The sequence below is a fragment of the Suricata suricatta genome, chromosome 6, assembly GCF_006229205.1.
Source record: "Suricata suricatta isolate VVHF042 chromosome 6, meerkat_22Aug2017_6uvM2_HiC, whole genome shotgun sequence".
NCBI lineage: Eukaryota > Metazoa > Chordata > Mammalia > Carnivora > Herpestidae > Suricata > Suricata suricatta.
The window spans coordinates 131,277,745-131,301,914 of record NC_043705.1 but is presented as its reverse complement, the minus strand read 5'-3'; the positions used below and the strand labels follow the sequence as shown (position 1 = coordinate 131,301,914).

Here is a 24,170-nt window from a genome sequence, read left to right as displayed (position 1 = left end):
AATTAATATCATATAAATAAATATATAAATGAAGTTAAGGCACATTTAAAGGTCAGTAGGACAGAGTATAATAGAGCCAATTCTCCCTATCACATAATCTCCTTTTCCAAACAAGAAAGCCTTCTCTCACAAAAACCTTTCCAGTGCCTTTATTCAATTGGGCATAAGGATAATTTAGAAGAACATTGCTACTGAATCTCCTTAGTGACTATAGCATTTCTGGAGGAAATTGTCAGTGTAAAGAAACTAGGTCCGATTGTATAATTCACTAAATATTTTCTGAGTACCTGTTAGACACTAGACACTACACTAGAGCTGAGAAATACAGTAAAGTACAATGCCCAGCAGGAAGAAGTCAGTTGGGAGACACAGATAATTTCGGTGCCAGATAGGACAGAGAAGACACTGGGAGTACAAAGAAAAGACGCCCAGTTCAACACCTGTTGGTTCAGGCAAACTTCCCTTCACATAATGTTTGCTGACATTAGAAAGTGACACAGGAATTACTCAAAAGAAGAGTGAGATAGCCAAAGTGAGGATAGTAGGAAAGGGATTTCAGGAAGCTGCAACAGCCATAGCAAAACCATGGTGTGTGCGGGAACTAACTATAAGCTGCTGGGAATCACGGGAAAATATCTGAAATGAACAATTTTATGGAAAACGTTAAAAGATTTAGGTCAAGGAGAATCATATAAAGTACATTAAGAATTTGGAGCATGATTTTATGGGTAATGAACACTATTAAGGGGGATGATTTGTAATCTTTTAGGAAGGGGGCGTTGATGATGATTTCCTGTTTTATGTTTTTGTTTAAATTCCAGTTTGTTAACAGATAGTGTAATGTTAGTTTCAGGTGTACAATGGAGTGATTCAACACTTCCATACACCACCCAGTGTTCATCACAGCAAGTTCCCCCCAGAGCCCCCATTACGCATTCCTCACCCCCTCATCCACCATCCACTCACTCACATCCTCTCTGGTAGCCATCATTTTTTTTTCTTTTAGTTAAGAGTCTGTTTTTTGGTTTCAAAATCTTTCCCCTCTGATATCTAGTCTCCTTGTCTTCCATTTGGAAAATAATACCCACCTAACAGTGTAACAGTGAGTGTTGTTGTAAAGATGAAATTACATAAAATATATGGGACTCAGTATAGAATCATGTGTGTGTGTTTACATGTGTGTGTATATTCCTTCCTTCCTTTCTCTTTCCACATTAAGGATTATTTTGTTTTCCTTCCCAGATTAAAAAAAAAATCCCTAACATAAAATCATATGCTTACTCCTGAGACCAAATTGTGACATTCACAGCCCTCAACCTTAAAATACCTGAGCCACAGAGCTCCCACTCAAACCCCTGAAATACAAACCATGAACACAAACGTCCGGGCCCCATCTCACACAACAGTGTTTTTCATTTAGCTCTCATTCACTGTTGTCTGGCATCTAATTTTTAGCTCCATTGCCGTATTTCTTGGTACCTCCTTTCTCTGGATATTATCCTTCTGGAAAGCTTACTGTCTCCTTCTGGAGTACTACTGAAACTTATTTAAACATTTTCTACTCAGCTAAACATCTTCAGCCTCTTCCCATAACTGATCAGACTCCAAGACTGTAGGTCTAGTACTAAGTCTTGGCATTGGTCTGATGTCCTACCTTTGGGTGACTTGGCTGATCCCTGTGCCTGACTGAACAATAACCATGAGGCAACAGTCACCATGTTAAATTGTGATGTTTTGTCCAATATAGCAATTAACAAATGACCCCTTTAGATGAAGTGAAACTCCTACGTTTCCTAGACATTTTCATAGAAGTCAAGACCCTGTCTTAAGATGTCTCGATTATTTTCAGGATATACACCCTTCTAGAGTATAGATGACATGTTTACTTTAGGTTTGCCATAATCCATAGCCAATCTAAGAGGAGAATGGTATTTTAATTGCAACTATTTACAGCAGTATAACATGAATTGTCTAATTTAGCCTCAGTCACCTGTGTAAATGAGAAAACCCCTGAAATATAGAATTTGAATCATCTTACCCTTATTTGGCAAGTAGATGAGATTTAAAATTTTAAAAGGTGTTTATGATCTATATGAAATGAAATAAGTGTATAGTTCACATAAGCATGCATAGACTGTTGCTAAGAAACCTGTTTTCACAATTGAATAGAAATCAAAAATTAAAGCATTAACCTAATCTGTGCAGACCACTTGACAGGGTACAATTTTATTACTTTTCTGTAAATGAGTTCTCAGAAATGCCTTCAAAAGTTTTCTTCTCTTCATTAGGTAAGCATTCTCCTTAAAATGGTGTCTTTTAATTTGCCTAATAACTTTCTCACAGTTAATGGAAAAGCTAAATTCTCAGACATTTTGTAAAAAGTACTTGATGGTCCAGAGTTACTCTAAAAGTATTACATTTCATTCTTTAAGCAATAAAGATGTAGGAGTAATGATTCAGGTCAAGGTAGAAAATTTTCTTTTGTTAAATGATAATAATCAAAATCTCTTTGTTTTGTCTTAGTCACTTTTTAATTTTTTTGTATGTATGGAAGATAATTAAATGAAAGTAAAATCAGTTCAATTTATTTCCACAAACATTTCACTGAGAACCTAGGCCACATATAACAACCCTTAAGTTATAATTGCTTCATCAAGAATCATAATTAAATTTCTTTCTTAGAAATCCCAACATTCCTCTCAAACTTTGTTAAATCATAGTTGTCAGTTTCCTATTAATCCCTTTTAGCTTTTTTTCCTAATCCTCCTCCTCATTCTAACTTTTCCCTTAGTAAAATTAAAAGTTATCTCATAGATGGTTTAGACAGCTTCTTTCATTGTTTGATGTGAAAGTAAACATTTTTATAAAATTATAATCATTTAATAAAGGCATAACTTTTATGTCTTTTATTTGGAGGCACATATGTTTATTATTACATCTTTAAAAAAGATAAATGCTTAATAATCTGTTTTATTAAAATTGTAGTTGTTATATTTTAATTTCCCTCCAGGTTGCTTAAGATTTTCTTAGTTTTTTATCGCTCATCATCAGGGAAATACAAATCGAAATCACAATGAGATACCATTTCGCACCTGTCAGAATGGCTAAAATTAACAACTCAGAAAACAACAGATGTTGGTGAAGATGCAGAGAAGGGGCCAATGTTCTAACTCATTTTTAAATAGTCACATGTGGTTTTCTGACTGTGAATCCCTTTATATATCTAAAAGCCAACTTTATCTGCCCTCAAATTTTATACCTGGACCCTCTGAAGCAACTTGCTCTAGTGGGAAGAAAGTAAGAGGCAAATATTGAATCAGTTTGGGTACAGCCGTTAATAACTTCAGTATTAAACAGAACTTTCAGTTTTCTCATGCATTACAAAATATGGACAGTACTCGCTGACTAAATAAGGAAGGAGGAATGTGATCATGCTTCTGTCAATGTTTTTCCCAGTGAAGCCAGAGCAAATCCCTCCAGGCGGTTTTATTGCTTCTTTATCACAAAATTCTATCTTCTTACTTCTTTTATCTAATTTATCTTTTTTAATTGGCATTAATAGTCTCTCTCCAATGAGAATGGTGAAATAATTATATTTTTCTTTGTGGTTACAGTAAGTTTCTATAGAATAGTCAGGATTCATCACCAAGTTTACTGTTGTATCCGTAATATCTTATACTTGTTATGTATAAATTGCATTATTTTATAAAACACCTGACTTTGTTAATAACAGTCTGATGATATTTCAAACATGGAATCATTTCATGTATATTCTTGAATATTCAAACCTATTAATGCTGAAGCCCTTTTCAGATACCTTCACCGTAACTACTCCCTTGCACTGAATCAAATGCTTGTTAATCCAAGGGACAGTTAGAGTTATTTACTTTCTAGTGGGTGTGGCCAAATGTCTCTGAACTAGAGACATTTTGACTAGAGTCCTTTACCACTTGAGACCCATATATAGACATCATATTTGAAAGACAGTTTTTATTTCCCTTTTTTCTGATAACAGACCTTCATCTCCTCTTTGCAGTTTGTTTACTCTTTAGCTCCTTTACACTCTGAAAATAACTCACATTGTCTGAACTCATCAAATGGTCTTATATTTTCTAAAGAGAGAGTTTTATATCTATGACATCTTTAAAGTAACTGATCTTTTGTTGGCAAGGATGTAGAGAAAGAGGAACCCTTTTGCACTGCTGGTGGGAATGCAAACTGGTACAGCTACTGAGCAAAACAGAATGAAGATTCCTCAAAAAATTAAAAATAAAATTACCCTAGAAACCAGCAATTGCACTACTAGGGATTTATCCAAAGGATACAAAAGTGCTGATTCAAAGGGGCACGTGCACCCCAATATCTATAGCAGTGCTATCGACAATAGCCAAAGTATGGAAAGAGCCCAAGTATCTATCAACTCATGAATGGATAAAGATGTGGTGTGTATGTATGTATGTATGTGTGTGTGTGTGTGTGTGTGTGTGTGTATATATGTGTGTGTGTGTGTGTGTGTGTGTGTGTGTGTATGTAATGGAAAATTACTTGGTGATCAAAAAGAATGATATCTTGCCATTTACAACAACGTGTATGAAACTAGAGTGCATTATGCTAAGCAAAATAAGTCAGAGAAAGACAAATATATGATTTCAATCATATGTGGAATTTAAGAAACAAAACAGATGAACATAGGGGAAAGGAAGCAAATATAAGATAAAAAAGAGAGGTAGACAAACCATAAGAGACTCTTAAATACAAAGAACAAACTAAGGGTTGCTGGTAAGCTATTGGGTGGGGGGAAGTGCTAAATGGGTAATGTGCATTAAGGAGACTAAATGTGTATGTAAGTTATGAATTACTAAATTACACTATATGTTACCCGACTTGGATTTAAATAAAAATTTAAAAAAATAATAAAGTAACTGATAATTAAATATCAAATAGTGTGAAATTTCAAATAAGTGTGAGAAAAGGTTATTTTGTAAAAGCAATTAAAGAAATAGAAGGGAATGAGCTATAAAATGTGCGTTCCTTATATGGGGTACTCCCTTGGCATTTCAAGATAAAACAAAGAACAGGAACTTCCAGCAGGCAAAAAGTAAACCCAAAAAGTCAATTATAAAAAATACATAAATTTGGATATTTTGCCATTTTGAAGAATTAACATGAAACATAATAGGATAGCTTTCAATGTAATGCATCACACTAACTAGTATCTGAATGCTTACCTATTGATATTTCCTTAAGTGTATCACTAAAATAATAAAATTTTTCTAAAAATAAAAACAAATTCTCATTGACATCATTGACTGTCATTCTACATAAAAATTAGACTTGTAAGTCTATATCACATATCCATTGAATTTTGTCAATAAATCCTCAATTATGTCTAAATCTTATGAAAACATTGTGGTTGTCTAAATAAATAAGTTACTGAATCTCGAATATTAAAATTTTATTTCAATAGATACCAACAATTTAATAAAACAACTGTATAATTTGGTTTTTGCTTTTTCAGCCTGACAAATGTCAATGTTGTCATAGGTAAATTAAACATTTTTCAGATTCAGATTTAGTTAAAATTGCTGTAAGATTTAAATCCAGAAAACATAAATAAAATGTTGAGAATACTTTCAAGTGTGTAATATGGTCTATGGTTACCATATTTTAAAGAATTAAATACGGTACATTTTTACTGACTTGTTTCGACTTTCTACCAATTTTGTTTAATAAGCTAATGAAAACTATGAAATTTTAATTATATTTTTAGCACTTTTCTTAAAATTACAAAGCAATTTAAAAACTTAGATGAGTATTTCAATTACACTGAAGAAAAGGAGCAAACCGTTTGATCTTCAACATCTGGCTGTTGATGGTTAAATCCTATTCTCATCTTTACTGAAAACATAATTGGATCTTCACGAGCCTCAGTTTCTCCTTCTGTAAACTAATGTCAGTTACATTTCAACAAATCTGACCAAAGTGCTCAGAACAAATCTGGGAACGAATTAGCTATTATGATGTCATTAGATATTGATGGTTACCAAATTCACTGTATATGGTAGCAACCAAAGTAAATAAAAGTAAACATGTCCATTTGGTACATGTTTTTTGCAGTAGCTCCTTTTTATTGATTGTCAATGGATTGGTCATTTGAGGAAAGCAAAATGAGTTTATACACAAAGGGATTATTCATTATTCATAGAAAGATAAATTTTTGATCAACAACCTCTCAAATGAATTACTCTTAATCATTCCATTGATGTAAATTTAGAGGGAATGATTCTTTCAATGCTAGTGCAATTAAAATAAGCAAGGAATTCTAGGAAAGGCATTTCCTTTCTCTAACACTGTCCACTGCGCAATAGATATGGTTGTAAATGGGAGATTCTGATGGATGAATAATTGAATAAGAGCAAGTCTAAAGCTTATATATACTCAGTTGTCTCATTGGGGGTGGCTTCTGCTGAGTTTATGGTTAATAGAGATCAAGGAGAGATTACAGATATGCAAATCAAGTCTCTGATAAATCACACAACTGAAAACTAGCATTAAGAAATCTGGAAATGAAATTCACCCAAACTCACCTTTTCTCTTTACTTTTGTCCACACAATTCCATTCCCTTCAATTAAAATAGTTTTTCACCTTCTATTTCATCTCCTTCATCCTTGACTTTAAAGAATTCTTGGATGTTTTAGAGAAAAGTCCTTTATCAGATGTGTCTTTTGCAAATATATATATATTAAAATTCACATTATGAGTGCTAAAGTAAAGAGATAAGGCAAGCAGTTCTCAAAAAGGATTAACTGTTTTATCTTAATGAATATTTTATGTAACCTTATGGATAAAATGTTTTCTCCCAATTGCTATCTGAGTCTTCAGTATTTTCTAAGAAAACAGGCCATAAATATAAAATTAGTTTGCTCTCTGCTAAATAATAAAAACCAGAATACAAAAGAGTGATTAGAGTTCTATAAAATGAGAAACTGGACTTTATATAAGAAAGCATTTTTAAAGCTCACTTTAGGAAAAAATGGAAGGAAGAGAATCGTGTGAACAAAGGTAAAGAGAAAAGGTGAATTTTGGTGCATCTCATTTTCAAATTTATTAATGCTGATTCTGAGCTGAACATCACTTAATGGTATATCTGAATTGTATATCTTTATCAATAACTTTATTTACATATTTGCAATATCTCCTTTATCTCCTTGGGTAGCCATTAGCCAGAAACTCAGTAATTGAGTATATATAAGATTTAAACATGCTTTTATCAAGTTATTCATCCATCAGAATGTCCCCCATTCAATAGGATCTTATCTGGAGTTGGCACTATTGAAAAACAACACCTTTACTAGAATTTCCTGCTTCTTTTGACTGCACTGGGGAAAAAATAACATTCATAAAGTTCAACGATATGAAATCAAACAAATTATTTTAAAAACTGGTCAAAGAACTTAACAAATGTTACCAAAGAAGATACACAGATGTCAAATAGGGATATGAAAAGATGTTCCATTAGGCTGTTTAATCAGCAAATTAAAACAACTATGAAATACTACTACACACCTATTAGAATGTCCAAACATTGGAGTATTGACAACACCAAATGTTGGTGAGGACGTGGAGCAACAGGAACTCTCATTCATTGCTGGTGGAAATGCAAGATGGTACCACCACTTTGGAAGACAATGTAGTGGCTTCTTACAAATCTAGGCATACTCTAACCACATGATCCAGCAAATGCACTTCTTGGTATGACACAAAGGAGCTGAAAATGTATTTCCATATAAAAACTTGCACATAGATCTTTATATTGCTTTATCAGTAATTGCCAAGACTTGAAAGTAAGAAAGATGTTCTTTAGTAGGAGAATGGGCAAATAAACTAGGGCACATCCAGACCACAGAATAGTATTCAGCACTAAAAATACGTGACATAAAAAGATATCAAAGAAACTTTATGTATGTTACTAAGAGAAAGATATCTACCTGGAAAGCCTACGTACTGTATGACCCCAACTATTTGACATTTTGGAGAAGTTAAACTATAGAGGTAATAAATATATATATGAATGACTTACAGGGCTTGGTAAGGGTAGGGTTGGGGGAGGAATGAATAGGCAGAGCACAGAGGATATTTAGTGTAGTGACAATACTCTGTATGATGTATACTGATGGATACATGTTATTAAATACTTATTTAAACCTCCAGAATGTAGAGAACCAAAAATGAATCCTAAGGCAAACTATGGACTTTGGGTGATAATGATGTGTAGGTTCAATTGGAGCAAATGTATCACTCTGGTGGACAATGTCAGTCCTGGAAAAGCCTATGCATGTGTGGTGGCAACGGATAAAGGGGAAATCTCTGTACCTACTTTCAGTTTTGCTGTAAACTTAAACTTCTCTAAAAATATTACAAGTGTAAAAATATGTGGTGACTGAGTGGCTCAGTCGGTTAAGCTCCTGACTTGGCTCAGGTCAGAATCTCATAGCTCCTGGGTTTCAGCCCTCTGTTGGTCTCTGTGCTGACAGCTCTGAGCCTGAAGACTGCTTTGGATTCTGTGTCTCCCTCTCTCTGCCTCTTTTCTGCTCACACCCTATCTCTCTCTCCTTGAAAATAAATAAACCTTACAAAAACTCAAAACATCTATAAAAATTTTTAAATAAAAATGTAAGAACAAAATATTTTATAACAAAACCTCACTAACTTCTATAAAAATCTCACTAAATAAGTGAAAAGTGGAGAATGAAAAGTATTTGTGAAAAAATAGAGATATGGTAAACAAATGATTTAAATAAGAGGAGAAGAAAAATAGATAGAAACAACCTGGAATTATGGAATATTTCAAAGAAACTTAAGGGTAAAAAAGGGAATGTGGACACTGCAGTAGCGGCTGAATGTATTAATGTCTGGGAGTAGGTGATTTTTTGAAGTTTGAATTTATGCCTTTATTTTTCTTTTTAAGAGAGAGAGTGCAAACAGGGAAGGAGCAGGGGGTGGGGAGTGGGGGCAGAGACTCAGAAGCAGGCTCTGTGCTGACAAAATGTGCCTGATGTGGGGCTCAAACTCGGGAACTACGAAATCATGACCGGAGCCAAAGTCGGACATTCAACTGACTGAGCCACGCAGGCACCGCTGAGTTTTTACCATTTAATTAAGATTGAAAGTAAATTATGTATGTTGCTACCAGATGACATTTGATTAGCTGAGTTTCTCTTTCCTCTCACTTCCTAAGAGTGTCTTGAGCTCAACTTTCTGCCCATGTAATAAGATTTTTGATGTATTGGAAAGGCGCTCAGATAAAATCAGCTACATTGGATAGTCTCTTAATTCATGATGAAAAAATCAATTCCAATTGATTACATAAATGTTTTCCATAAGTGTGGCGAACAGACCAGTTTTGGTATCTAAGATAATTTTAAGCAGGACACAGATAAACATTTTTATTTTAACAACCAGTTTTTCATTAAATACCACATTCTAATTATGGTAATTGATAATGTTTTTTTATTTATTAATTAGTTTTACTTCTTTATTTAGGTGGTAGGTTTTGGTTAGAAATACAATTAAACAAAAGAAGATTAAATGAAAAAAGAACATTGTAATTGTCCAACTAAATTCTGTAATTTTGAATTTACATGTGGAAATTTATATGCACAAAATAGATTTTACTTTGAGTCATCAAACTCTTATCATACCATACTTCTTATATAACTTGTCCATTTTTTTTCATTTTATATGCAAAATTAGGTGAAATTTTCTTTTAAAATTCATAGTATAACTAAGATGTTTATATTTTTGGAACAAAAGAAAAGAGGCACATACTGAACAAAATTATTCACTAAAATCTCTCTTTACTCTACTAATCACTCATAATCAAAACAAATATTAATTTCCAGTGTTACTGAATAGTGATCATATATTTTAAATTTCATTTCTGAACTTAAGAGACTACTGTTGTGAAAATCCCTCACTGTACACAATGGTGGGCACACTGATTCTCATTTGCCTCACTAGAAACTGTTCTTAAGAACTATATAATAAAAGGATCATAGGATATAGAACAGTAGAGAAAGAAAATCAATGTATCTAGTGGCAAAGGCTAGAAGAGCAAAGAAACAATAACCAGAAATTAAGCTTGGGATGGGGGGACCAGGTATGATATACAGTTGACTCTTGAAACAACACAGATTTGAACAACACAGGTCCACTTATCTGAGGGTCTTCTTCGACACATACAAAACAGTTTTGTAAATGTATTTTATCTTCCTTAAGTTTTTGTTAATAATGTTTTTATTTCACTAGCTTACTTTAAGAATACAGTATATAATACATAAAACATACACCATATATGTTAATGACTGTTTATGTTAACCATGAGGCTTCTGGTCAACAGTAGGCTATTAGTAGAGATTTGGGAAGTCAAGTTATATGTGGATTTTCAACTATGCGAGGGTCAGAGCCACATTGTTCATGGGTCAACGACATTTGTAATCATTACACACAATTGAGCCTTTCATTAAATTGTTTTAATCCTTGCTTAATGCCATTGCATTCTGGTTCTTTGCTCTGCACTCAGTGATAATAAAATAATAATTCTTGGGTGCCTGGGTGGCTCAGTCCATTAAACATCTGACTCTAAATTTCAGCTTAGGTCATGATCTCATGGTTCATGGGATCGAGTTCATCATCAGGTTCTGCACTGATGGCATGAAGCCTGCTTGGGATTCTTTCTCTCTCTGTCTCTCTCTGGCCCTCCCCCACTTGTGCTCACTCTCTCTCTCGCTCTCTCTCTCAAAATAAATAAATAAACCTTAAAACATAATAATAAAATACCCACTGGTATGGATAACATAGCTCTGAATTAATGCTTTCTACAGTAGCCCTGTGAAAAGACAGTTAAGCAAAGGAATACAAAGTGCACCTAAAAGACAGGAAATTTCACATTTTGATGCTTATTTTTCACAACATATTTTTACTATCATTTTTAAGTGAGCAAACATGTTTTCAGGCCAAAAATACAATGATTCATACCCTATGTTTCCTCAACTGACATGATTCAAGCTTATTGTTTACTCCAAGGACATGGAAGGAAGACAGATTTCATGGTGATTCAAAAGCGGCTCGGTCTTCTGACAACCCCCTCATGGGGATCAATTAGATCCATCTGTGTCTACAGCTTTGGTGGGTCAGGCTGCTACTGTTAGAAGGAGGGCCAGCGATGCTGCTTTATTCCATATACACTAGCTCTTGTCAGACACTAGCTCCTGTGACAGTAACCTCCCCCCAAACAACAACAAAAAATCAGTCTTACAGTTAAATTGTTTCTCTAAAGCATAGCTTTCCTTTATTCCTCACACCAAGGTCTTAACTCTAAACATGTTCTTGTATTTATTTGGAAATCTGAAACCTTCACCTCCTCTTTACCAGGCAGTGGTTTTACTTATAAATTCTCTGATTTTTGTGTGTGTTTTTTTACATATTGCATTAAGTTCATGTTTTATAAATATTTTGACCCACCCCATCCTGCTTCTATCAGTCTTCAAAGATAGAACATAAGGTACGTTAAGTAACTTAGCATGTTCTCTAGATACTGTGTTTCACTATGTTCCAGAATTCTCATTTATTGTACCATAGAGAATTTCAAGCCATATTTATCTACCTTTCTGTTACTTTCTTTACAGCCTTCAATATTTCTTCTGTAACTGTTTATATTCTTGAAATTCCCTGTAAATCTGCTCACCAGGCATTTCCCAGTTTCACAATTATCAACAGCACACTCATGGTCTTAAGAACAGGATTGATGAATGATGACAGGTGACTATATAGCAAGTATTAATGGAGCCGATTCCTGAGAATGCCCCTACAAACACTGGCAATAAATACACTCTTCTGGAGTTTAACTGAGTGTGAATCCCATTGTAAAGTGGACGTGTAGAGCAACAACTTGAATCCAATGAGCAAATCAACCAGTATTCAACCCAACATGCAGCAGCACCCAGGACCTGCTATTTCTCTTCTCTTTCCCAAGACAAATGTGCTTCTTTAGCGCTCTCCCTTGACCGACATGTTTCGAGAAGAATACTCTTTGGGAGACAGATTCAGATGAACACAAAGAATACTTACATGCTCTCAAGGCATTGCCTGAGACTTTCCTCTAGCCTATGACTCTGTTGAGTTAACCATTACATGATTTACGGATTTTTTAATTATTGCCCCATGGCTTAAAATCTTATGAGATATGTGTCTATATATATTTCCTTATGTCAGTAGTGGTTTTGCATTGAAAACCGACTTTTCTTTGGTCTGATTTTGTATATGAAGGTTTAACCCCTTAGAGGTGGAAGATTCAGAACAAATCACACATTGCATTCTCTCTCTCTTTTTATTTTTTATTTTATTTTTTTGATTTCTCAGTACGGGAAATCATGCATGTGGGGTATGGGCAGCTAGCAGGGAATCTATAAACATTCAGAAGAAATAGAGTTGAATCGATAGCAAGTCTCAAAATATGTTGCAGAATCAATGTATAAGTGAGGGAAAGGGAACTCCCACTATGTCTCAGTAGTCCTACAAATGGAATGCATGGGTTTGGAGATGAAAGAGAGAGGGAGAGATTATTGTTTTAGTCTATCGATGGCTTTCTTGACTTACTATCCACCAGGCTTATAGTGACATGAGCTCTTGGCAAAGTCTGGGCTTTGAGCAATTCCATAATTCATCTTACCTTAGAACTGGCTCTAACTGCTTTCATCAGTGGACACAACTGTCAGTGGAAAAAATGAACTGCAAATTGCAAGTGGTGAAACTATCTTTTTCAAACACTAACTTTGGTAAGAGACAGATTTTACAGTAATTGAAACATGTATGAAATGTCTACTATATTTCAGGTGCCGTGAAAGTATCTTAATATCATTAATCATGGGAAATCATCCCTCGAGGTTGTATTATTAAATGCCTTTTATAAGTGAAAAATCGAGATTGGCTCGCTTGAGTGGCATGTTCAACATCCCGCACTGTTAAACCCCCGCTGCCAGGATTGAGAACAGATGTTTTTGTTCAAATCCTATGGCTTTTCCTCTAATACTTATCACACAAAGGCATTACATCTTCCCCAAACTAAATCATTCATGCAGGTTTGGACAGAGCACTGTTTTCTCCTTTCTTTTCTGAAACACAGAAAATAAAAAGTTTGTTTTTCTTACCGAACAGCACTACTGCCCACATCTAGGTCTTGGGCAGTGACGGCGCCAATGATGGTCCCAACCGGAGTGTCTTCATAAACCTCCATGGTGTAGGAGGGCTTGCTGAACACTGGGGGCTCCTCCACATCCAGCACGCTGATCTTCACCGTGGCCGTGTCTTTGAAAGGGCCCGCGGAATGAAATCTGTGGTCAAGGTGCAGGTTGGAGGCTTCTACTTTAAAAGTATATGCCTTCTTTGTTTCAAAATCTAATGGCTGAAATAAGGACAAATCAGAATTAAAGAGGTACACTCATAGAATGTGGCAAAGACGGTGAACATTGTTTCAGCGCATTTGCAAGTTAACACCAATTATGTATTGGTTTCCATTTTTTTTCATTAGTGGGTAAGGACACATTTTCAGAATCACCTACTTGTAGATTATTCTGGGTAACTTGTAAAGATAATTAGTTGCATATATTAAAATGGCACGTATGTGCACATACATGCTTAAGTAGGGTTTATTCATCTTATGAGAGCAGTTAAAACACCAAGAGAAATTTTAAGGCAAGTGTTTTCTGATCTTATACAATACTGGCATCTAGTGGAATTAGGCTGTAACTAAAACACAATAAAATTGGAATTGGATACTTAAGAGTCTACATTCCACTTAAAAATTTGGTATAACAAAATACTTTTCCTGCACTACTCTTCTTACTTTCTACAGAAATATCATTTTTACTAAACACTTTTGAACGTTTAAGTCTTTTCACTAAAAGAGGACTAAAACATACATAGTGGTAATTATACAGAGTTTTGGTCTTTGGTGTTCTCAGCATTGTATATATGATTAGCAGTCCTTATAATGAATCATCAGGATGCTTTACCAGTATTTTACTTTGAATATATATGATCAAATTAAACAAAATTGTGAAACAGTATTTGGAAGTCATTTGTCCAGAAGTCACTGATTCTCTTTTTTAACTTTACTACTAAATACTTACTTTCACTTTTATTCTGAATATTTGTTTTATGTTCCAAATAACTGAAAATATTATATTCTGGAAATATGGTGTTGCCATGGTGTCTTATTTAAACTTTAGAATCAATGGCTCTCACTTTTAATCACCTTTGAAAAACTAAGACAATATGAAATTAACATTAATGTAGAGATTTTCAGGGACGTTTACTGGTTTCTGTTTTCTAAATTAATTCCCTCTGGTATGACTCCAGTGACTTGTTAATTGCTGTGTCAACATCTTTTTTTTTTTTTTTTTTTGCCTCAGCACACCTGGGGGAAATAAAGGAGGAAATAAAGATTGTCATTTTATGCATTTCCTCTGAGGATGAAAAAGGAAAATTTTTAAAAAACCCTATGAAATCCTCAAAAACTCTCACAATTCCATAGCATTTATTAGAGTAAACAGCAACACCACCCAGAAGTGGCAGCAAGTTTTGTTCACAATAATTTTCATGCAGGGGAATCTATATTTATTTTCTAATTGTCCCTTTATTTTATTTAATTCATCCAATTTTTATTCATGCTTTTATCTGCTTTGCCCTCAATATTTTCTTTTATTTTTAAGTATTTTTAGTGATTTGTCTCATGCCTGTTTACCTATTATATTATGTCAATATAATATCAATTTTCCTCGATTTTCATCCCTGTTAGGGATTTTGATTTATCTTTAAGCCAATAAAAGTAAAGAATGGCATGCATAATGTGCATCATTGATATTACAGTTATTGGTTACAGCAATAGGAATGAAATATTAAGACCAAAAAAGGAGACAGTCTCAATATGCTATTTTGAGCAGCCTACAGCTTGACTACCGTGTTTCATTAAAGGACTCAAACTCATGAGAGGAAAACCAATTGCCAGAATAGGAGAGCAAAGCATGATTCAAGCCGAAAATATGAAACTGCTAACAATTACCTAGGATGCAGAAGATCAAAGCAAGATAGGAAAAATATTTTTAAACAGTAAAGGGCTATCATTTTGAATATCAGTTAGGCTTATCCTAATAGTGTCTTAGTAGAAATAACAAAATTCAAATTACGAAAATGGTAATTCTAGGTTGGGAAAAAGAAGAAATCTCTAACAAATTAAAGCATTCAAAATTGAATTAATTTTAGAAGTATCAACGGCTTACATGCTGGAAAGGCTTGGGATACATTCTGGGTGCAATGACACGGCTTCCTCTTTCTACATTCAACAAACGCAGAAACTAGTGAGAAACATGTCATCTCGTTTAATGAATGAGAGAGATGGATGTATAAGGAAGAGAGTTGTGCTAGATCATTAAATTAAAAAACATAGCAAAATATATTTCCTGTTAATAAACTCTAAATGCTCTATGAATGTGAAACAATATAATTTCCCTCATAGTGACCCCTTATCCTCTACAGTAAGACTGTTTTGATTTTATCACTTTAGGTCCTTTTGCCTAGAAAGCTAACTGAGCTGATCTGGCTTATACTTAACCCCTTTGGGGGGCAGCTAATACCATTTGTTCCCCTTTTCCCTCCTTACTTTCTCCAAACATTAAAATGCTCCTGATTATCTATATGATTCAGCGAATCCTTCCTAGACAAGATCTACATTTCATTTACCTACTTGAGTAATGTGCCACTCCCATCTGATGCACTCACTTTCCCTTCAAAGTTCATTTCAAGCCCAGAAATGGAGGGAGAATTCTGAAAACTTTTCCAAACCTTTTTTTTTGCCCCGGGATGTCAGACATAATCTTTGCCTTTTAAGAACGCTTGACCTTTCATAGCACGCAAATATTTGATGATCAAGAAGATACAGAGTGAGATGAGACTTTCTGTACATACAGATTACTTTGCAACTAAAAACTGTGATGACCAAAGAACTGGAGAAAATTCTAAGAGAAATGTCACAATATATCCTAGATGGCCCTGCTTCATGACCCTGACCCTTGGGCAATGTCATTTTATAAAATTGAATAGCTCAGAAACAGCCAAGAGAATCAATACTGACCTCTCTCTAGTTAACTGTATCCAAACCATCTGGCTGACTACATTCTCTTTTTGAGGGTTAAGGATGGTGATGCTGAGGAGTCAAATTCAGCTAACTTTACAACCAACAAAAACTCTAATATTTAAAATAGGTATAGAGGAGCCCCTGGGTGGCTCAGTTGGTTAAGCATCCAGCTTTGGCTCAGGTCATGATCTCAGGGTTTGTGGGTTCGAGCCCCGTGTCGGGCTCTGTGCTGACAGCTAGCTCAGAGCCTGGAGTCTGCTTTGGATTCTGTATCTCCCTTTCTTTCTGACTCTCCCTTGCTTGTGCTGTCTCTCTTTGTCTCTCAACAATAAATTAAAAAACATTAAAAATTTTTTAAAAAATAAAATAAAGTAAAATAGTCATAGAACAAATAGGATTATTTTTATTGTTAGAAAATTGATCATATTCTATGACAGAAATCCATTATTACGAAGTTGAGCTAATTTAACTCTTGAACAATAAATAGAAACCTTTGTGATATTGTTTGGGGCTCATTTGATTTCATGAAACTTTCTAGAAAAGTAAGAAATGATTGATTAAAGAGAATTTAATTGAGTAATTCCTTGATCCTAAGTGTGTTTCAAGAAAAGAAAGTTAGTAAGACCAGAATTTTAGGGAACAATTGATATTGTAAGGAACTACCCAGTTAGAAACGGTAACTATGGAGGAAGAGAATATAATATATTTCGTTGTTCCTCAGAGTATAGAGGAATTGGGTATCACCTTTTTTGCATCTTTATTTTTAGTCACTTTCTCTGCTCTTACTTTGCTCAGGTCCAGGTCATGGAAAACTACATAAAATATTAAATGCTAAATGATTTCTTTTTTTCATTTCAAAGAGGAAAGCAATTTGGGCATAAAATACAAAACAATAACTGTCTAGGATCTTTCAGACCTCATTATGAATTTAGGTAATGCTGAATGGACATGGAGCTATATAAATAGATTTTGAGGAACTTGAAAAACAGAGCTTTGGTAGAATTCTAAGATGTCCCCAAGATTTCTGCCCCTTGACTATGCTATTATATAATCCCCTACCCTTGACTGTGAGCACTGGATATTACCTTATGAATTCAAGTTTTATGGAAAAGTAAATTATGCAAATATAATGAAGGTCCTTCATCACTTGACACTGAATTAACTAAAAGGGAGATTTCAGTGAGGGATCTTAATTACATGAGCCTTGAAAAGAAAGGCAGTGCAGGGACGCCTGGGTGGCTCTGTCAGTTAAGCACTGGACTCTTGATTTCAGCTCAGGTCATGATCTCATGGTATGAGATCCAGCCCTAAGTCAGGCTCTTCTGCAATGACAGCATGGGGCCTGCTTGGAATTTTCCCTCTCTCTCTCTCTCTCTCTCTCTGCTCTCCCCCCTCTCCTCTCTCAAAATAAGCAAAAATAAACTTAAAAAATAAAAAATAAATAAAAAGGCAGTGCAGATAAATTCCTCCTGGCCTGGAAGAAGTAACCTTGTGAGTTTAGGAACCACCTGGCACATACCCAGGGAGTGCCTACAGGAGCCGAGACTGACACCTAGCCAATAACTAGCAAGAAATATCGACCTCACTCATAAGGCAACAAAGAAATGAATACTCCCCACAACCAATAAGCTTGAAAAGTGTTCCTAGCTTCAAATCAAATGGCACCAAGCCAACACAGGTGAAGTTTCTTCAGAGGACCCAGCTATGCTATTCTCTGACCCATCACAGCTGTACTTCTGTCCCTGTTCACTTTCTACTCCTCTAATTGCTTCCATCTTTATGATTAACATGCATCTGTATTATTTTGTCAACAGAGTAAAGTCATCACTCAACAGATTGTATTCTTTAGTAATAAGATCCTACTTTCTCAATCATATATTTTTAATGGTCAATGGAAGGGCATATTTCCAACCAGTCCAAATGACTGAAGACTGATGAACCTTTATCCAAATCAGTATAGGTGCCTTTCAAGACAAGCAGAAATAAGATTTATACCACACTAAATATGATGAAAAGACAAGACGGAAAAGACCTTATAAAGGAAGTTCCTTATGCCAGGGTGCGCTACAAAGGTAAGACTTTCTGATCAAGCATCATTTTAAAGGAAAATTAAGTTTCCCAAGATGTAGTTTTATGATCAACTTGGTAATCGATTTATGTGTTTGTTGCTGGCACTTTCCATTACATAAGTATGTATTCCAGAACTCAGCCACCACTCAAGTTACACAGTAAATCATCCATAGATGATACCTGCATGTTCTTCTTTGATTTATTCACATCAATTTAAATTCATATCAATTGAATCAAATGTTTGGAGTTGAGAATAGAGTGGTTAACAAAGTAAATTCAGTCCATTTTATCAGGAAGCTTATATTGTAGAAAGGGAGGGCCACCACAACAAAATTAGTAACTACATCATTTTCAGCTAGTGTTAAGATGAATGAAGAAAATGAGGTAATAAGACAGGAGGAAACATAAATCCCTAGAGCACCTTGGAAGAGCATTTTTTCATGTTTGTTTATTTTTGAGAGAGACAGAGAGAGTGTGAGCAGGGGAGGGGAAGAGAGAGGGAGACAAGACAAGTGGGCTCCATGCTGATGGCAGACAACAAGATGTGGGCCTCAAACCCACAAACCACGACATCATACGTGACCTGAGCCAAGTCTACACATAACTGACTGAGCCACCCAGGCACCCCAGGAAGTGATTTCTGAGGATGATAGGAGCTAAGAAGAACCACGCATGGGGAAGTCAGAAGGAAATGAGCCTGTTGGAGGATGAGCAAAGGCTGAATTCCAGAGGTATTCTGTTCCTTCCAATAAATATTTCTTGACTATCTTACCATGTTCTAGACATGATTACCCATGCTAGAACTGAACAAAGCAGACAAAAATTACCACCTGCATGGAATTTGCTGCCTTCTAGGAGTTGATGGACAACAATAAGATAAATAGGCAAAATATGTAGCATGTTGGGTGGCCACAAATATTCTGTGTGTTGGGGGTAGATGGGAGTCTGTGGATCCTATCACTTAAGGAAGTAATTCAACTCAGCAACTTACTAAAAAATAGAGAGGTAATTATTTTTTTAAATTTATCTATTTTTGAAGAGTGAGAGTGCATGCCTGAAAGAGCATGGGGAGAACAAGGGGGAGGGGCAGAGAGAGAGGGAGAAAGACAATCTCAGACTTCACACTGTCAGCATGGAGCCCAACAAGGGGCTTGGGCTCACAAATCCTGAGGTTATGACCTGAGCTGAAACCAAGAGTCAGAAGCTCAAGCAGGTAAGTGCCCCAGGCACCCCAGTGAAGTAATTATTTGATGGATAAAAGTTGTTACATGATTAGGTGAGAAGGCTCCAACAACAAAGGAAAACAAGCCAAATGTGGCCATTTTTAAAACCTGAACTATAGCTTTTGAGAAATTTCAACAACATCTCAGTTTTATAATTTAAAAATAAATAAATAGTGGCACCTGTGTGGCTCAGTCGGTTAAGTGTCCGGCTTAGGCTCAGGTCATGGGTTCAAGTCCTGCCTCAGGCTCTGTGCTGACAACTAGCTCAGAGCCTGGAGGCTGCTTCTGATTCTCTATCTCCCTCTCTCTCTAACCCTCCCCTGCTCATGCTGTCTCTGTCTCTCAAGAATAATAAAAAACATTAAAAAATTAAATAAATAAATAAATAAATAAATAAATAAATAAATAAATAAACAAACCAAGGACTGACCAAAACCAATTTCTTTTCTAAGTAAAATTATTAAAGTGAAGAAACATGTATTTCCTAAAAGTTACCTGTAGATAAATTTGTCACAAAACTATTTATTAGAAATGTCTTTCTTATGTGTATAATTTAGACTCCAGGGTTTTTAGCACTACAAATTTTTGATAGTTTTAATAATTAATTTAAGAATCGTGGACATTATTAGTTTTATGCCCATATTTTAGTGATGATACATTTTGGAACAGATTTAGTAACTAAAAGACAAAACAAAACAGAATATTGAAAGAAATTCTAGAAAGAAAAACTAGTATTTCTAGTTAAGGGTTTGGGCTAATAATTTCCCCAAAAAATTAAAGACTAACTCTTATAAATGATTGAGTAAAATGTGTGTTTTATATGCACACAGAATATAATACATGATCACTTAGGGGAGGTCAATTGTCTTTTGAGCATTCTTGAATAAACAATCTCACATTTTACTTATTTCTTAAAATGTTTAATTATTTTTGATAGAGACAGACAGACAGAGCATTGAGTGGGAGAAGGGCAGAGAGAGACATACACACACAGAATCCAAAGCAGGCTCCAGGCTCTGAGCTGTCAGAACAGAGCCTGATATGGGGCTTGAACTCACTGTGAGATCATGACCTGAGCTGAAGTCAGATGCTCCACCGACTGAACTAACCAGGTGCCCCTCTCACATTTTACTTCTAACATATATTGTTGATAAAAATAGTTATGATAGTTAATATGCTTTTCAAACATACTATAATTTACAAGCTGTTTGACTTTGAAAAAGTTACCTTTTTTCTTTGAGTTTCTTATTTCTTATTTGAATAATCTATAAAACATTAAGTAATTTATGAAATACATTAAACTTTACATAGTACCAAGAGCTAAAAAATAATGCATCATGAATTGAGACCGTAAACCCACACAGTGCATTTGTTCTGTAGCTGATGAAAAATTTAACACCCTGTATATTTCAAGCATTTCCTGTATTGTGACAACACAAATGTAGATATGAAAAGTGCCATTAGAGGGCTCAAAGATAGTAGGAATAATCAGATGTGCTTAAACTATTAATGTTTTTTTAAATTTTCTTTTAATGTTTTTAATTTATTCTTGAGAGACAGAGAGAGACAGTACGAGCAAGGGAGGGTCAGAAAGAGAGGGAGACACAGAATCTGAAGCAGGCTCCAGGCTCTGAGCTAGCTGTCAGCACAGAGCCTGACGCGGGGTTTGAACCCAGGAACTGTGAGATCATGACCTGAGCCAAAGCTGGACACTTAACCGACTGAACCACCCAGGTGCCCCAAACTATTAATGTTATAAGCATCATAGGTGTTTGACGAAATACTGACATTTTGGAAGAAAGTAAGAAGTGATCAGCTTTGCCTGAGAGACTCCTGAAAGTCTTTGGTGTGAGGGATGGAGATCATTGTAGAAACAGGAGGAAGAATAGCACATCTGGTAGAAATAACAGTGAATTTCATATGGCTGGAATGTAGCGTGTGTATGTGTGTGTGTTTATTTGTGTGTGCAAGAGATGGTAATACACAATATATGATTTGCTCGGTATCTTACTAATGATGGAACAACCGAACTAAAAAGGATTTAAGCATGAGAGTAAGGTGAACAAAGTTAGGTTTTTGACCACTCACTCTTAGAGGAAAGGGGAAGTTGAATGAATAGTTAAATGAATATACTCAGAGAATGGCCATTGCAGTGGTGGAAGGAATAACCAGGAGGGAGCATGGCAATCCAGCAGGCAGAGAAAGAGGAACATTTTAAGCCAAGTCCGGGAGAAATCAGTGGCCAGGAATCACATCCTATTTGGCACAAGGAGGCTGATGGCAATCGAAGCAACATAAGAAAAAGTCTTAAATTTGGGGCTTAAGAATCTACAAAGGAAATGGCCCTTATCTGGGAAGGAAAAGACATGAACAGAAGTGCTCTTGTTGGGAGAAGAGAAGGAATTTGACGTTGGGCATTCTGAGTTTGAATAGACTATAAAACACACAGGTTTAAATGCCTGCTGGGCAACAAAACTAGCTGCTTTGGTCATTTCAGTCCGGAAGCCAGTGTAGACTTTGTAAGACTGATTAGCAGTGTTAGGTAAGATGTTTAAAAGAGAAAGTGATGGCAAATATTTACAAAAACTGGGACATAATATTTATAGAAACAAAGAGCACCACTTATTTTTCTTTAAACTTATGCATGTTAGACTGATTAAAAATAGGAGTGTTTTAAACTTCATAAATAAAGGTGTCTGGCGACATAAAATAAGTGATTTCAAAAATTTTTCCCCTCAGATTTATTCAAAAATTAACCACATGGTGGTGCTCTCCTACCAAGTCATTTGGTGTGAACGCCTTTCCTTGCCATTTGACTGCAAAAAAGTAAGTTTTACAAACAGGGCATAAGTAAAATATGAATGGTTCCATGGGACCCACTGAGAGCTTAGATTCCTACTAAAAATTCCTGGTGAAGAATAAAGCATTTTACTTCTTTTTTTTAAAGGGGAAAAATAATTCTGCTTTGGATTCAGTATGAGAGCAGTTATGTTTATTTGGAATGAAATAATATTTCCAAGTAACATCAAAGAGTAAGAATTCTTTCTTAAATCAAAAAGTTTTACTTATTTAAAAATAAAGAGGAAATTACTTCATCATTCTTTACTTTAAATATATGCAGTCTTTTTTTCCTAGTTAGCAATGGACATTTTTGTAGAAATGGAAAAGAACTATTTGAGAAATTATGGAAGACAATAAAATTGTCCTTTTGCACAATTTAAATGTTGACCACACTATTTTAATTGCTTTAATTTCTTTAAATTTTTTTTTAAATGTTTATTTATTTTCAAGAGACAGAGTATGAGCAGAGAGGGGCAGAGAGAGAGGCAGACACAGAATCCGAAGCAGGCTCCAGGTTCTGAGCTGTCAGCACAGAGCCCAGTGAGGGCCCAAACCCATGAACTGTGGAGATCATGACCTGAGCTGAAGTCAGACCCTTACCCGACTTAGCCACCCAGGCAGCCCTAATTGCTTTAATTTCTTAAAGTAACAAGAAAATTACAGTGCTTCTATAAGCATATTTCTATTTTTAGTCCTTGAATGTTTTTAACTCATGCAATTTTATATTTATATCTATTAACTATGTAAGAATATAATAAATATATATTTATTCTCAGTTATCCAGTAGGGAAAAAAAAAACTACTGAGTCAAACATATTTCATTTACTTTTTCAATTAAGAATAAAATTACTCAATTTAAAAAGCCATATGCTCTCATTTTAAATGTAGCCTACCTCCTAATTTTTATAAAAAATGAAAATGCTTAAAGTTATTATTTTGATTTTTTTAGTTTTTTTAAATTTTTTAATGCTTTTTATTTATTTTTGAGAGAGAGAGAGAGACAGTGTGATCAGGGGAGGGTCAGAGAGAGGGAGACACAGAATCCAAAGCAAGCTCCAGGCTCTGATCTAGCTGTCTGCACAGAGCTGACGTGGGGCTTGAACCCACAAACCATGAGATCATGACCTGAGCCGAAGCCAGAAGCTTAACCGACTGAGCCATCCAGGCACCCCAATTTTGTTAGTGTTTTTAGCGTTATAATACTTAAGAACATACAGGGTAATTTATATTTGTTTAAATTTTGGTCAATGCAATATGACTTAAGTGTAGAGTAAGGGTAGTATTTTTTGTGTTTTGTTTTATTTTTTACCAATAGTTTGTGCCTTAAGAAGATTTGTATAGTTTCATAATGTTATTCTGAATTCAAAGTGACACAGTGAAATAATGTTCTGTCATAGTGCTCATAAACTGAATCCAAATTGATGTTAAAAATAAATTAATAAAAATGCTTTTTTTTTTCATCCTTCTCAGCTCATACAAATCTGACCATCATTTTTACCCACTAACACCTTCCTCAGAAGGAGAAAGGGGAAATAGTGAAGGGAGAGCAAATATAAATTTTGGAGATAAAACATAATGAGACTATGTGTTCCAGAGAACTTTGTATTTCATTTTAGTTTAGTTTAGTTCATTATTTTTCTTTCAAGACTTTACTTAAATTCAAGTTATTTAAATATAGTGTAGTGCTGTTTTCAGCAGTACAATTTAGTGATTCATCACTTACATACAACAACCCACTATTTTATTAAGTGAGTTAAGAAAAGAAAAACTCACTGTTAGCCACACAATTAAATAACTGATATTGAACTAATAGCTGCATATTCAAAGGTAGAATATATTTTGG

The 24,170-nt window shown here is 34.9% G+C and overlaps 1 protein-coding gene across 1 annotated transcript in view; it reads right to left on the bottom strand.

Moving 5' to 3' along the window:
• CDH12 (cadherin 12) overlaps positions 1 to 24,170 on the bottom strand; it is a 254,478-nt gene that overhangs the window by 29,364 nt on the left and 200,944 nt on the right. The window contains exon 6 of the mRNA XM_029941059.1: positions 13,210 to 13,463. Within this exon, the coding sequence (XP_029796919.1) occupies positions 13,210 to 13,463 (254 nt within the window). The remainder of the gene's footprint in view (positions 1 to 13,209; positions 13,464 to 24,170) is intronic.